Genomic DNA, 16624 nt, shown 5'->3' on the forward strand with positions numbered 1-16624 from the left:
AACTTTGTGTGGGAAGTGTCGTACTCCAGTTTCATACACCAGTTTCATAGATAAGACCCCGGGTCATTTTGGTTGTTTAGTGCTAAAATTGCTGGCCACATTCAAAGCTGAACACCTACCTGAGTGTTTTGGTGGTCATATCGGCTGCCGTGATTCCATGATACACCAGTGTTTCGTTCCACACTGGGTTCAGTGTATTCTTCAAGGTTTTTGTGCGTAGCTTGTTTGCCTGAGGAGATAAAAAAAAAAAAAAGACAGAAAAATATGAAAATTATGGTAAGGGATGGATCAAAAGAAGAAAAGAGGAATGAGCAATGTCTTAAGGGTGAAGGAGCAAACTCGTCAGATCAGAATGAGAGGAAGAGAATGAAAGAAGCAAAGCGAGTGATACTAAAAGATCAAAAAAGAAGCGGAGAGGGAGAAGGAGTGAAGAAACATCATTTATCTCTGTCCCTCAGGAAATAGCAGACATCTGCTGCATACTTCGTAGAGGAGAGAGCGAGGACGTCAGGCTTTCCTCGCCTCACCTGTCCGTCTGTCTGCTCCTCAACTTGATAAGACAGCACATTAGCACCAGCCAGACCTCAAAAACAAGCACTGTGGCTCAAACATAACACAACACAGCAGCCAATTAAATTGCTCAACACACTGGGCATGAAAAATTAAAGCTTTCTAAGAGAGGAAATGCCCATGAGCCCTTAAAAGCTTCCCCATCCATAAATAAAGATTGCAGCCACTTGCTGTCTCATTTCCAAAAGTTGCCTTAAGGATGTGTTCATCTTGTTTGGGTTTTCATTTGGAGTTTCTTGTGTTTGTATTGTAATGTGGATAAAAACCCTTTAAGGTATAGGGCTCGTGTCCTATTAAGTTGCATTTTACTGACTCCGTAGAATTTGAATTACTGCACTAAACACTTTTGAAGCGAAACTTCTGGTTTAAAAGCTGAAGTTATGTACATTTTCTTACAATAATATGAGTCAATAAAGCCCCCTGGAGCAAAAGTTAAAGCTATTTGGCTGCTCTGTACTGTGGACGGGGCTACTAGTAGTGGATCATTTTAACTAATGCCATTTTTGAGGGGCTTTGTACTTGAGTTCACTTCAAACAATCAATATATAGAATATACAAAGAACGTCTATGTCAATAAATCTCCTCCGATCATGCTCACAACTGAACTTTCCAGAGTTAGCATGCTATAAGAAAAAACATCTGATGAATCTTCATGGTATTATTGAACTGACTGTAAAGAATAAAAATTGATGTGAACCTGAAATCATATTTCTAAGAAATAATATTATATTAACTAATTTAAAATGTATGGTTAAGACAGATATCAATGTCGGAATATATCAGCAGATGACGATTAAGCTTATGGGAGCGACTGCCAACTTTACGTTGCTTCTAGTCTAACCATCGTTTAGCAACGAGGAAGTTCTTGTGTTGCTTTTGTTTGCGGTCTGACCAGAAACATGAGAAGCGAGAACGCAGTTGGTGTGTTGAGAAACAACATCTCAGAGGGGATTATTCGGTGTACTTGCATGTTCTCCACACAGACCGTTTTCCTAAACCATCCTATGCCTGATAAAACACTAGCGGTACAACAAACAGTAACATTTACACTTGCAATACCTAAACCCAGTCCCCCGCCAGTGAATGCTGCGTTTCAGTGAAGATCTGTAAACTGAAATTAGGCTGATGTCTAAATATAAACATTGATTCTCACTTGTACACATTGGTGGGTAATGATACAGAATCACCTCAGATGCGGTGAGCTCATGTATATGATCATTACCCAAGACAGCTATGAAAAAAGCATTACATCTGGCTGGGCAGCTGCCTTTTCCCCATCAATTCTGGCCTGGCAGGAATTCTTCTGCTGAGAGCAGACTGGGCAATACACTCAAAGTTGGCTTGTTTAATCAAAGTCAACCGGAAAACATTAAAGGACAGCCAGTGTAGTAGATTCAACCTGGATGAGAGGGCAGGCTTTGAGGACTGCCTCTGCTGAGTGCTGCCAATCTGAGCTGGGACAAAAAAGGGATTAACAGGATCACCACTGCAAGCTGCGTCTTTAGTAAGTAACTGCTTAATTTGTGTTGCAAGAAGTTTCTGAATATCACTGGCTTATAAGATGTGTCCTTGGAACAGAACTTGCGGGACAGGGCATCTTGTGAATTGTTCCTAAATTATGGCTGGTAGGAAACTCAGAAGTTGAATCCCCCATGGCAGGATTTAAATGTTAAGCTGTGCACATGTATTCCAGATTGTATTGGTCCATTCATATCATATACTGCGGCCCTGTCATCTCTAACCAGTGCCTCAATATGAAAAAGTTATCAGTTCATTGTCACTAAGGTCAGTTTTCTGTAGTTGATAATATATCAGACTAAAGAAACCAAGAGAGCTTTGTGAATGAGTAGACTTGCAGCTTACTTGCCAAGTAAAAGACATATCAAAGATAAGTTAAGATAACCTTGAGGTCACTATGGACTGCCACAATCTCAAAACAATGGTTCTGCTAACAAGCCAGGTATGATAAAATCAGTATATCCACTAAGTGCAAAGATATAAAACAAATACAAGGATTTCACTTACAGGAAAAGCTTGACAACAGACATCTCTGATAGCCATTAAGTGCCAAAAACTAAACAGAGGGCCAAAATATTTGTCTAACATTTGGCTAAAAAAAATCATCCCAAAAAGAAATCCAAATAACTGCTGGCTACGCCTGAAGTCTGGAAAACATATGCCCAGAATCCATGCCTTAAGGAAATGATAATGCATTATGAGCTTGGATAAAAACTACATCTTTAAAGGACTAGCTTGTAGGATTTAGTGGCATCCAGTGGTGTGGTTGCAGTTTGCAACAAAGCAATAACAACTACGTACCTTCATTGGGAACTTTTTCTTACATGTGTGTAGGCGAACCAATGGTGGCCAGAAAAAAAAAAAAGCCAGTGTTTGGATACGGGCAACTGAAGAGACTTAGTGGTGCAACATTGAAAGTTCTTTGGAGGAATCACTGTCTTAATAGGGGCTTATTCTAAGGTAAAAGAAAAAACCTTAACAATTCCTTTTTTAGGTGGTTTTACACTATTAAAGATATTCCTACCCCAAAAATATGTTGTTGCTACCAATAGATCTCCCTAAATCCTAACACTTGTTCTTAAGGGACTTCTCTATCTTCTTTTTAAGGACTGACCCATTTTTCAAGATTTACATCTTTTGTAGGAATAAATCGGCTCATGGATGTGTGCCACAGATTGGCACTGAGAAGTGCGAAAGGATTGAGAAAAGGACTAGCGTATTGTTTATTTTGGTCTTTTCATGGGGTTCTTTGACGGTCAGGAAATGCAGGGTTTTGACAGCCTTATCAATGGAAATATCCAACAGCATATACAACGTTTAAGAATTTCTCCAGCTCTACCAGTAACATTGAAATGCTGCACACATTTTCATGCATCAACCCATCCATCCATTTGTCTGGGCAGCTGGCGCAAGGTAGTGCAGACATCCCTCTCTCTTCAGCAACAGGAAAATGTAATGCATTAGTTACAAAGTGTATAAAGCTGACACAGAGCCATTCTCCCTGCATACTAATCATTTTTATTTGATATTTTCAGTACATTTGGTAGGCATACCTTCCCTTGTAATGGCAGATTTCCATTTGACCGAATGGTATTGGTACTTTTATTTGGTTCTTCTAATACTAGTGTGTATGTATTATCTTATTCAGAGACTGTGTATTTCCAGCTTGAAAATAAAGTGTATATGTTTTCCTTTCCAAATCGTCCTGCTGGTGTCTGAAGCTTTGCAGATAAACACCTCATCTCTCTCTCTCTCTCTATTTTTTTTTCTGCAGAAGTCAGCCTCTTGCTTGTGCCTGAGGGCCTGATGCTGAACCGTCCCTTCCATCTTCTTTTACTTGGTCTGTTTTTGTCCCCACATCCCATTGTTCTGCCTTTGCTGCCTTTCGTCTTCCTCCCTTTTCTCCCTTAACTGTCCTCTTCCAAATCTCTATTTTCCGCTTGAAACTTTTGGCTTATCTTCAAGAGTCAGCCCTCAAGAGCTTGCTCTATGAAGGGAACAAATGTTTTCGATTCATGTCATTTGTTTGATTCATTAATGTGCAGGTGGAGCTGTGTGCAGGCACAGTCACGACTTGAGGGGTTTCACAGCTTTATGTGTGCCAGCACAACTTGACAAAACAACTCTTTCACAACAAATCAAAAGCCCTCATTGACTGAATTGGGTTGGATTTCTAAGCACAAGTCTTTCTTACTGCTACATTTACACTTTAAACACCAGTTCCCTCTTCATTGCCCTCTGTCCCTCCCTGCCTCTATTTTCCCTCCACACTTGTGCTTTTGCATCTGTTTCTAAATGTTTTATCTTGAGCCCTCCATCTGTCCATCACGCTCTCCTTCTTTTTCTCCATCTGTCTTCATGGATCTTATGTATTTCACACTCCCTTTCTCTTGATCTCTTTTTTTTTTCCCAGAGATGTGGCTGAGGAGTCGGGCTGTGAGTGAATTTGCCATGGACCTCGATTAGGATTAAAAAAAACGAAAAAAAAACAACAATGAACATAAAAAAGCGCTGGCAACTACTGTGTGCAATGCATGTTTGTGTGTGAGAATGAGAGGGGGGGGGGGGGGGGGGGGGAAATCGAGAGGGAGAGACGGATGACGAGAGCATCTCTCTGTGTGACTGTGACTAAAGCCTTAGCATGTGTCTGCAAGGTCATGTGCTGCATGTGTTACAGTGTGTGTTTGACATCACAAGAGAGGATGCCTGACTGTATACTTGGTGGAATCTGGTGTGCAATAGGATGTGAGGCCGAGAGAGAAGGGAAATGAATGGGACCTCATTGTGTGCCTTTGCTTTCTGTATTTTGACAACTCAATCTTGCAGAAACTGAAACCTTTTGTGCTTTGGATTATTCATTGTAACGCTTGCATGCCGAGTCTGAATGCGGACAAGAGTAGGTGTGCATCTGTCATCCTCACTTCTACATGTGTACGCTCCCACTTTTCAAGCGACGCGGCCCCCCCGTCTGGTGGGTATTTAACACACGGCTGTTCATGGGCACTTACCTACTCATTGACGCTTTCTCTGCGCCCCCACCACCACCACCTCTACCACCCCCCCCCCCATCAACACTCGCCTGTTGACGTGAGCCGTGTAACAATCCTCCCTGTTTCCATGACAACCACCTGCTGCTGTCCTCCCCTCATCTGTCTCTCCCTCCCTCTCTTTCTCTACACTCTCTCTCTTTTCCCCCCTTTTCCTCCCTCTCGGTTGTCTCCCTTCTCTCTCTCTCTCTCTCTCTCTCTCCCCACACTGTTGGTATTTCAAGGTCAACGAGGGTCACAGCCGGATAGTGAGATATAGACAGAGATATGGGTGAAGAGTGGGTAAAGGAGAGCGATAACAACAGGAGGGAAGCGAGACAGAGGAAGGCTGGAGGATAAAAAAAAAAAAAAATCTCCCAGACGTTGTTATTGTTAGCACCTTAAGACCTCAGACAGTTGCCTCACTCAACCTGCCTTGGCTCGATCATTACCTCATTTCTTGTCAACCTTGAGCCAAAATGGCCGACAACAGGTTGCATTCTGACATAGGGTTCGCTATTGTGGCGAGACTTATCTTCCCTGCTGCTTGAGCTGAAAACAAGACGAGAGAGGAGCAGCAGAGCAGAACATGTTTGTGCTCGATAAAGCAGAGCAAAGGACGGACAACACTGAGCAGTAAGCAACCGCAATCCTGCTCAACAGCTTAAATCAATGCGGTTTCTGCAATACTTTTTGACTTTCTTTGTGTTCAATAGACATAAAAAAAACAAGAATCTGAGCCTACTTTTTACAAAAAATAGTGATATATTTTGTATGTTTTCTTACGTTAAATTATGTATGAAATGTTTCCTATAATCTACTTTGTTTCCAGCTGTTTCTGTGTGCTGTGTGACTTTCTTGAGGCAACGCTAGTGTGTGGGACAGCCCAGTGTGGTAGCATGTTACATTAATTGCCACTGAGGTAAGGTTGGAGTAATGACCTTGCTCGCCCCGGGGAGAAGATGAAGCTTGACGTATGGATCTGCCAGCCCATTGGAGTCCATGGCTTTCAGTCCCTGTGGACACAAGCAGAAACACACAGATACACAATAACACATTGTGTCCAAGTTGACGTCATCATGGCCCTCAAACACTTCAACACATCTGACAGGGTTTGAAGAAGACAGTGAGTATGGCAGACTTCTTATATGGTACTAGTTACATTTCCTCTGGGTGTTTCTTTCCATACTGCTGTTTTCTCCTTTGTGTTGTCCTCAGGGGAACCATTCGGCGAGCTTTACATAATTAACATCATGTGGCAGTACACAACGAGTAATGCAAGGCTGGTGTCCTTGTACAATGGCCATACCAAAATGTGTCTGCAGCAGCAGCAGCAGCAGCGGAAAGTAACATCTCCAACATTTCATGGAGCAATGAGGTGATTTTGTGTTGAATTGACAAGCTGCTGAGGGTGTGTGATGAACACGTTACTTCAGGAAAAAGCCGTCTGATGTCTTGTGCCGACTTAAAAGCATTACAAGAGAATTGTCTTGATTGGGCCTTCGAGGGGGATTACACAACCACACACACATAGAGGCTGCCAAAGTTGGATACATACGGACAAAAGCACGCACACACACACACACACAAACAAAGAGTTCCATTAATATAAAAAAGATATTGAATTCATGCATACCTTTGCTTTGTGAATGGTACAATGAAGACAGTTGTTCTCCTGATCAAAGAGCAGATTGAACTCCAACGTTCCAAGGTAGGCTGGAATGAAACACAAAAATAACCGCAATTACTCCCAATGAAGGGACAAAACATCCTCATATATGCATGTACACGCGCTCAAAAAGCTCTGAGTCATGTTTGTAGCAGATGGCCTTTTAAAAACATGCCGGTGCCTGATATGAATTGATCTGTCTTGTTTGATTACTGTTTGGGAATGAGCAAAAACTCGCTGGCCGAGTCCCGCTTTTTGCAACAATGTCTAATAAATCATCGAAAGCGCCCTGTCACACAAAGTGGGAGTGAAAAAAACACTTTTGGCAAAATGCTTGACTCCACATTTACTCTGCAAGCATATGTCGTGTTTCTGGGGAAACTGCAGAATCTCATTTTGAGTTAAAGAAAAAAAGATGAAGGGGAAAGGTTGCTTTTCTTTTTTAAATTGGGGATGTAGTTTTTCTGCCGCATTGCCTTGTATTTCTATAAGGAAGAACAAAAATCGAACTAAATAACACTGATCACAACTTTCTAACATAAAACTTTGTTCCCTCTCCTTCCTTCACTCACTGTCTTCGTCATCAGAGTCGACAGTCTCTTCCCTGTCTCCGTCGTGGCTCTCCCTCCTCTCCCCATCTTTGTACCCTCCAACTGTCTCCCCGTTGAATGTCTCCTCTTTTAGGATCTTCTTCTCCCTCGGAGGCGGCGGCGTGCAGGGGTAGTCGTGGAAACGTGGAAAGAAGTCTGAGATCTGCGGGATGGGGAGGATGGGGCCCGGGCACACGTTGATGGCAAAGTGCTCCTGCATAGAGATCTTGACTGGCGAGGGAGGGGGGAGGGCGGTGGAGTGGGGCGTCGCCGACGGGGAGGTGGCGGACGAGGAAGGAGTGGAGTTGGAGGAGGGAGGGATGGAGAGGTGGGAGTTGGAGGGGGGCGGAGGGGGTTTGGAGACGCTCATGTGGACTGTCGAACAGGGCTGTGGGATAAAAAAGTAGAGGTGAGACGGAAAGAAAGAAATGACCGAGGAGGATAAAGAGAAGCGCTGGGATCATAGCAAGGGGAGAAACAAGAGGCTCAAAACTAGAAAAGAAAAACAAAACAAAACAACAGTCACATCCTGACTGTCCAACGTTCTCCTCTCTCTTGAGTTCCTACAGCAGCTGCAGCAGGGGTAAACTATTCAAGGCGAGTAAATGTTGGCAATAAGTTGAAATTCACAGCACATCTAAATCCTCCTGGAGAAAACTGAAATATGCGTCTGCTCCCATCAGCTGATGCAAACCTGACTTCTCAAAAGCCAAAATAGCATTTGCCAGAACCCTTGGCACTTCAAGTGTGACTCACACATTGTGTCAGCACACCAAGTCTGCGGTTTGAATTAATATTCAAATGTAGTGCAGTAAAGTATGAACAAGTGATGTCACTTGTGTATCTGCACTTCCCTCTAATCCTTCCCTTATCTCTCGCTTTCACTCTTCCCTCTTGCATCTGCAAGCCCCCTGAGCGATATTTACATAATACTACTCGAAGCCTCCCTCAGCCTTTACCATATTTGTCAAATGAAGTGTAATAACTGTTACCAAACTCTAACCACGTTAAGCCATATGCTATCATTTCCCGTTTTCCCTGCAGTGATCAACAGAGACGGTAAACAGATTTTCTTGCATGCACTCCCACACTGCCGCTGTGTCTGTTTTTCTTTTTCTTTTTTTTTTTTTTAAAGATCTACTTTGATTTCAGTCATCACAGGCAAAAAAACTTCAAACTAGGACATGACAATGTTTGCCTTTATCTTCTGATGTTGTCCCAGATTTAACTGTTAAACCGAAGGATTTTTACATAAAACATTCAGCCAGTCAAGAAGAGACTGTCGCAGCTCCACTTTAAAAGTCAGAACAAGGAGGAGAGACGCAGGGCGCTGATAGCCTCGCGGTTATTTCATGCGCCCCATTATACAGAGGCTGTAGTCTTTCTTGCAGCGGCCGTGGGTTCGAATCATAGACTGTAAATATTAATGGATGAAGCCTGAGACATGTCCGCCATCTGTTACAGCAGGGGGTTCCAGAGGCTCATCGGCATCAGCCGCCATGATGGAAATGCTGTCCCAGCCTAACTTTCAGTCAACCAAACAACAGGCTGAGAGATGGAGCTGAGGCAGGTTTTATGCCTTCTGACAAACCGTTACATCGCACCCGCCTTTCAATCATGTCAGCTATGCACTTAACTGGATAACATGTTTTGTTCATTAAATCAAAACAGAGCCATTTAAAAAAAAAAAAAAATCAACCCCAGTAGAGTGTGTGCCAATCATGATAATAACTAACCAGACCTATTTGGCTTTTTGTATCTGGGTGTAAACATGTTAATTTAAGCAGTAAAAAAACGTTTCAATGGCTGTGGTGTGTATGCGACTTCCTGGGATGGGTGAGTGGAAACTCAGTGAACTACAGGATTTTGCACTTCCTTTGCGCTTCATTTTCCGTGACCAGAGGTTACCGCTTGGTTCGAATCCAAGCCTCGGCTTGCTTTGCTGCAACCTTCCACTACTCTCTGCTCCCAACATGTCCTGTCTCTCTTCATCTCTCCTGTCCAATAGAGGTAAAAAGGCCAAAACATTTCAGGACATTTCTGGGCATCGACGCTTTGGAATTGGTCGTTTTCCCCCTAAATCAATACCAGCATGCAGGTTTTGAGGACCAGATGCTATAAAAACTTCATGCACAGCTTTGTTGAATACTTGATTCAGATTGGTTAATCACAGCATTCTAAGGTCTGATATTTCTTTCAAGCAGAACAGACCTTTGCTAAGTAAGCAGCTGTGATCAAACACGTTCTCAGAGCCACGTTTCATCATAAATTAACCCACAGAAAGAATACCAGCACTTTTAATGTCAGCCTGTGTATTGCAATGTGTCTATGTGTCTGTTGGCACTGTGTCGCAAAATAGAAAACAGAACTAGACCGCACAGAAAAACAAACAAAATCATTCAGGCATAAAGAACTCTAAACAGAAAAGTGGACTCCAGCAGTCTTCAAAGTCAGGTTAATGAAAAATGAAAAGGTAAGAGATTCTGACAGTTGTGGGGTAATCAGGTGCTGCACCGATTCATACACTCTTGTTCACCTTGTCTCACTTCATCATCAGGAAAACACTGGTTTAATGTTGATTATACCGGCAAAGTGGGCCCATTTTTAAGACTTTTCTTTTTCTATTGGCGTCATTCCAAGAAATGCGTGTACAAGCTAACAACTATTTCTCAGAAGTAGAAGCAAAATCTTTTTTTTAAACAAAATAGTTTTTAATGTCAGTTTGATTAGCAGGATATCATAGAGTTGTTAAAGGGGAATAAAACCCTATGCTATAACAACCAGCTAAATGTGCATTATACCTTCCATCTTGAACGGGTGACAGACTGTGGGGACACATTCAAGTGAAAGTCTCTGTTGTTGTTGACCCAGACAGAGTGGGCTTAAATCCTACTCATTCTGCCTTTCACTATAAGACAAAGCTACACCACCAATGCAAACACAGCTACACAGGCTACACTGGCAGGTCAATTGAGGATGCAAGTCACTTGTCATCACCCCATTCTACAACATCGCATATGTTCATGTCACTATTCAGTGCGAACTTGTTCCAGGAGTCTTATTTAGTTTGGAAGGCTTTCAGGACTATTATTTACCCGATAGGAGAATGATTTGCTCTTTTAGTGATTGATTGATGCATCTGTTAAGCAGACACAAATAAATAGCCTGGTTGGTCCCCTTTCATTTGTTTCTTGTTGTTTGAAAACTCATAAATCAAAGTCCTAACTCTCGGGCTGTACTAATGAGATTGATGTTTTCATTATCAGTCAATCTGCTGTTTTTTTTCCCCAGTCATTTAAATCATTAATTTGTTTGTCAAAATGTCACAAAATAGTGAAGAACTTCTGTTACTTCCAAGAGTTGCAGCTTTAAAATGCTTTGTTTTGTCTGACATGAACAAAAACAACTTCACATTTTTGCATCTTGGAACATTAAGTATTTGCTCTAAAATGGATTAACTGATCAATGCTTAGTCACATGATGTCAAAATGCTGGTGATTTTTTTTATGAAACTCAACTAATAAATAACTTCCAGTGTTTTAGCTGTGCCTGAATCCTATTCCTATTTAGCAGACATTTAATGCATTTAAAACCAGTGTGATCCTTTTGTATTGAAGAAATGTATATAAAAGGTATTTTTCTTTGTGTGTCCTAATAAAAAGGCATGTCTGTTTAAATATGCATAATAGATGAATGTTCAAATGTACTAAATGTTCAAATGTACACCCTAATGTTGTAAATTTGATGGAATGCACAACTTTTTTCCAGCAGTATAGGAGCCTCGACTACATTGTAAACCGTATCGACAGTTTGCTCTTTTTTATATGGATTACATAAATGTTGATCACTACATAGCTCGTGAAAAAATCCGATCGGCACACTCGAACAGAACCAGACTGAACGCAGTTGCGAACTTGCATTATAGAGCACATGCCTCATTCACTACACTGAGTTACAGTACTCATGCAGACTCTCCTTTACACACACACATGTGCGTGAAGACTTTCCAGACAGATGAAGATCAATCAGCTTGTTCCAATGACAATACCGCCACTCACTCACACGATACTGCTCTTACATAAGAAAACCCAAACATCAACACATTTGTCCCTGCGCCAAAAATGATCATCACTTGAAGCATGTTGCTCCCAAACTCAAATCGCTCACACCGGTCTGACACACACACACACACACACACACACATACACACACACACAGAGACCGACACATGCAGCCACATGTGCACACATGCACAAATATAGACAGGGACAAAAACGTACCCAGGGACAGTCTTCATCTGTGCCAGCACTCCATCTTGCCTGCTCTCACGTCCTCTGTTACTCACACACTGAGGAGCATGCAGACCAGCTTTGAGTCAATATATCCCTCCGTACACTCTCTCTCTCCCTCTCTCTCTCTCTCTCTCTCTTCGTTTGCTCTCCTCCTCTCCTCCCTCTTCCCCTTCCCCTTTACTTGTGACGTATCTGGTTAAAAAATCCCTGTCAGTCCTTTGCAGACTATGCATATAGCACTGTCACTCACTTTCTCTCATACGGTGGGGAGATTTAAGGAAACCCGCGAAAAAGGGACGTGCGTGTGTGTGTGCTCTGATGGTTTATGTGGTGGGTGAGGAGAGGGGGGGCGGGGGAGGGGGGGGGTGCACTAAGACAGAAAGTGAGAGATGAGGAGAAAAAACTGACATCATATAGAGACAGACAATCACAATCACAAAGACAGCGGCTAAAACAAACGTAAAAAAGGAGGACATCATTATATATATATTTATTCAGTCGATAGAGAGAAAAACACAGAGGTGGGGGGGGGGGAGGAATGAACACACAAAAAGAAATATCACTCTGGGATGAAAACAAAAATCCAGCAGCTGAAGGGCAGAGAAAGGAAATTAAATTCAACGTGTTGACTGAGCTGAACAGAATACACAGCCAGCCATACAATCACATAGCCAGATTACTTTGTGTTGGCTATGACTATGGCCAATATCAGACAAGCGTGTGTGTGTGTGTGTGTGTGTGTGTGTGTGTGTGTATCCAACTTTGGCAGCCTTGATAGTAACGGCTTCCTGAGAAATAGAATGAAAAAAAAACAGAGAAAGTCACACTGCAATAAACTACAGGCGGACACAGGACATAAGAAGGGTATATACACTAAGGACTAAATGCATATATATCCATAATTAATGCTTACTGTACTTTTTTTTTTTTTTACAAAGCAAGCTAATCCCAAATAACTCCATTTAGATTTCTCCTAAGAGGTTTAAGAGGGATTTCTACCTGCTTGGGGTCTAATTTATCCAAACTCCAAAGCATTACGAAGGATAGATAATGTGGATGTCTTAGTGTGTAAATGTCTCATTTTAGTGATAAATAGTCAATACTGTCAAAAAGGATTACTATTACAATAACAATACAACACTGTATTTGTTACCTTCAACAAATGTTTCCAGCCAAAGGAAGGATTACACCTACAGTCACAGGTTGGGTTAAATTAAATCAGCAGAGATAAACAAATATCTAAATAAATGTTTTTGTTTTTTTTTCAAATTGGGTCTTTGTAATCTCAAAAGAATAAATACTGCTTAGTCAAAGAAGTGATTTCAAAATGTCTCTTCTTGTGTAGAAGTCTCTTTGGGGCTCCACAGCCCTAATACTGTAAATCCTTGACCGTGACGTGCTTATGAACAATGTCGGACACTGAGGACATCTGAGGCTGGCCCACTGGCTTTCCCTAGCGTGTGAAGAAAACAAGGGGAAGCTGCGTTTTTGTTATCACGCAGCACAGACCTGGAATAATCTTCAAGTTGATGTAAGACCAGCCCGCACTCTGACCTCCATTAAGTCCAAGCTGCAAACATTCATTTTCACACTGCCTACTCTACCCTTGAATGACTCCACGCTAGCTTTAAACTCAATTTGAATGATTATCATTATTATTTATTTATTAGATTCTTTTGAACTATCTGTCTCTGGTCTGCACTTTATTTTTATTTTTTTAATGAGTTACATAAATGAATTTTAAATTGAGCAAAGTTTGAGCCTAAAGACTTAGGGAGACATTCTTTGGATCGTTACAGAATCCATTTCAGTTTAGGTAAGACCAAGTGTAGTAGGAGAGTCTGTGTTCAGACTTCAGAGCCATACAGTAGATGGAAAAAAGCAGATTACTGAGTAGACAGGACAGTGGATAGAGTCGGAAACTGGGGAGAGGGTGTGGGGAATGACATGAGGGAAAGGGGCCAGAGGTGGGATTTGAAACCGGGCTTCCCATTTCAGGACATCAGCCTCTGTACATGGGGTGTGCGAGCTAACCACTAGGCCATCGGCGCCCCAATTGAATTTTTTAATGTCTAAATTTCGCAGAATATCGTATTTCTCTCTTTTTCCCCATATCTAAAATATTTTGTAACCTAAAAACAAGGGTAGAGGAAACAAAAGGAAAACGTGTTCAACATAGCTTCAAAAAAAAAACCTCAGAGGGTTTGAAGTGGACCTGAAATATAAAAAAACATGTCATTCAGAAAAGAAGCTTATGAAGAAATTCCTGTAGCTAAAAGCAGCACGGGGGGCTCCTTTGTTTACAGCTCGTGATGGCAGAGGATGATCTAAAAACCTTTGAATGACATATTACTGTCTGGAAAACCATCAGAGCACTAATTGGTGACAATATAATTTTCCACGGTTGAAAAGTAACAGATGAACGACAACAACCCCAGTCTACTAAATGAATCGTGAGGCGCAGGAGGAAGGGGAGCTCGTATACGTGTAGACGCATGTGCCCGTCCGTCTGTGGCCACTTTGATTTACTTTGGGCGTCTCTTAACTATCAGCATCTCACCATCAATATTGCGTTAACAGACCATTACACTGTATATTCATTAATTTGCAAAGAGAACATGAGTGCTTAATGAGTTGAAATGAGATAAATGAATGCTCAGTCTACCGATGCCAAACTATCCATCTAGAAATAGGTGCTTTAGACATGCAGGGCTACATGCTTTAAGTGGCTTCAAATTGATGCAGAAGTGCTCCTAAAGTGCACCCCTGTCCTTTTCGGAAGATGACAGAGTCCTTTTTAATGGGCTTCATGCTGTTGGTTTCAACGGAGCTGCACATCTTTTGGGTGATAGCAGAAAAAAAGAAAACATGTGCAACTGTGCAAAGGTTTCCCCACCCACAGCAGCAGCTATCAGACAGCTGCAGAGCTCTCACAGCCGACCTGCTGACCACCAAAAACGCTCAGACGCTCTCCATACGCCAGTGGGCACCCAAAGGACACACTGCACTCCACCAGAAGGGCTCTTATACTGCAGTCTTAACATGTTTAGGTCATGGCTGATTTACAGACGACTGAAGAGTTCTGATGTACATTTGCAGCATTGGTTAACCATCACTTAGAAAAACATATGTCAACCTTTAGCTGTATCATTCCAGGGTTGCAGCGAGGTAACACTGAGGACGCTGAGGTCATGTCCTTGGTATTATTCCTGGGATAGTATAGGTTTTGGCGAACCTTGGGAAGCTATGCTTGGTATTTTTAGGCTGATGATGATATCTTTTAGACTGAGCCAACAAATTAAATTAGTCTCTGCAGGAGATTTATTCCTGGCAGCAAAAGACCATTCATAAACAGAATGAGTACCTTTTCTTTGGAAATAAACGGGAGAAGAGACGACTGTAATTTGGGACCTCAATGAGAAACTTTGCTGTTTTCACACACGCACTACTTAAAATGTCTTGCAAATTTCAGGACCATTAAATCTGATTTGCTTATACAGTATGTCCCTGACAGCGTGACGATATCCCTGTCGTACATTGGGGGATGGAGGATGGGGTTGGGGTTGGGGTTGGGCTGACAAGCCACATCTTCAAAAATTATGGCAGTCAGTTTTTTGGCTTTATCTCAATGTTAAATTTAATGGACGGTATAATGGATGGCATGATCAACTCTGCTGGCTGCCTTGCTTAAAATTGTCCTGAATATTTTCTGCTTCATCAGTCCAACTTTACTTGGAACGTTACTTTTGGTCTGGCAGGCTCGAGGGGTGAAGATGGGGTGAATTTGTCCGTTTTTATTCACACACGCAGCTCACCCCGATTGTAGGAGATTTGTGCATGTGTGAAAACGCCGCTATGCAGTTCTGAGACGGTTATTATCTACAGCCCAGCCACATAAACTTTGATGAAGATGTTTAATTTCTAAAATAATTATTTAAATATGCTGAAACATAAACACAAGTATCAAATTGAAAACGTCTAAAATTCGAAATAAGTAAAAATGATGCTGTTAGTCGAGAAAGGTGGTAGCACGTAGGCAAGAAAGAAATATGCTTATTATTGAATGATGACTTTTATGGCTAAATGGGAAGGTGGCAACATCCTAACAACGGACTGACTGTGCTGTGAGCCAAGTAATCAGTACATTGGACAGGCACAGGCTTAATTGACACCATTCACTGTGACACCAAACCACATGGATTTGTCTGGTCTAGCGTGTCCGGGCAGGTTCTGAGGAAGAAACACAATCAATTGTGCTTGAAAAATGAAGTCTGGACGATGGCGCTGCAGTATTGATCTCTCTCAGGGGTAAACATTAGGTAGTCTGTCAGCTAGATATTTAACACAGTGGCTTTGCCCATGAGCTGACAAAGGTAAATAATAGTCAGGAACATAAATAAATAAAAAATAAATAAAACATGATGGAAGAATCAGAGGAGAAAAGTGAAGCGTGCTAATGAAGAAATGCAGATGGCAGCCGTTACATTCAAACGGAAAGGTTTTAGACACAAGGTTATAAAGCCATAAAACCTACCTCGATTCAATTAACAGAGAGTGTTAAAGAATATTAAAATGCATAAACAAACATTATTCACTCAGTTGCCATACCTCTCTCAGCCTCGGTGTCAGCATGAATAAGCATTCATGTGGCTTATGAGTTCAATATAAATAATAAACATCAGGAATGAGAGCGAGAGAGAGAGAGATTGGTTGACAGGAGGGACAGGGTACGACCAATTTGTGGAGGAGCATTCATCCAGTCCCTCTGCATGGAGCGATAATCTCTTGCCATTACTACAGCACAAAGCAGTGCAGGTTTTCCATTAAGTGTCCGAACACAGCCTCCCCAGTCTCTCAGCCAGCCATTAGCTGTGAGATTAAGTAAACCTCCATTTACATACTGTAGCTCTGCTCCGCGATGAATTTTTCAACATTTGGCACCGCACAAGATGGGGAACC

The 16624-nt window shown here is 41.9% G+C and overlaps 1 protein-coding gene across 2 annotated transcripts in view; it reads right to left on the bottom strand.

Annotated features, from left to right (window-relative positions):
• Nucleotides 1-16624, bottom strand: part of doc2g (double C2-like domains, gamma) — an 80472-nt gene that overhangs the window by 31573 nt on the left and 32275 nt on the right. Inside the window, exons 1-5 of one of the 2 annotated variants that reach the window (XM_065958049.1) lie at nucleotides 11654-11906; nucleotides 7356-7761; nucleotides 6751-6830; nucleotides 6056-6130; nucleotides 120-229 (exon numbers count right to left, since the gene is read on the bottom strand). In XM_065958049.1, the coding sequence (XP_065814121.1) occupies nucleotides 120-229; nucleotides 6056-6130; nucleotides 6751-6830; nucleotides 7356-7743 (653 nt within the window). In that variant the 5' untranslated portion in view covers nucleotides 7744-7761; nucleotides 11654-11906. Of the gene's footprint in view, nucleotides 1-119; nucleotides 230-6055; nucleotides 6131-6750; nucleotides 6831-7355; nucleotides 7762-11653; nucleotides 11907-16624 lie in introns of those variants that run through there. The other variant, XM_065958052.1, reaches the window with a different exon arrangement.

Source organism: Labrus bergylta, chromosome 1 (genome assembly GCF_963930695.1).
Source record: "Labrus bergylta chromosome 1, fLabBer1.1, whole genome shotgun sequence".
NCBI classification, from domain to species: domain Eukaryota; kingdom Metazoa; phylum Chordata; class Actinopteri; order Labriformes; family Labridae; genus Labrus; species Labrus bergylta.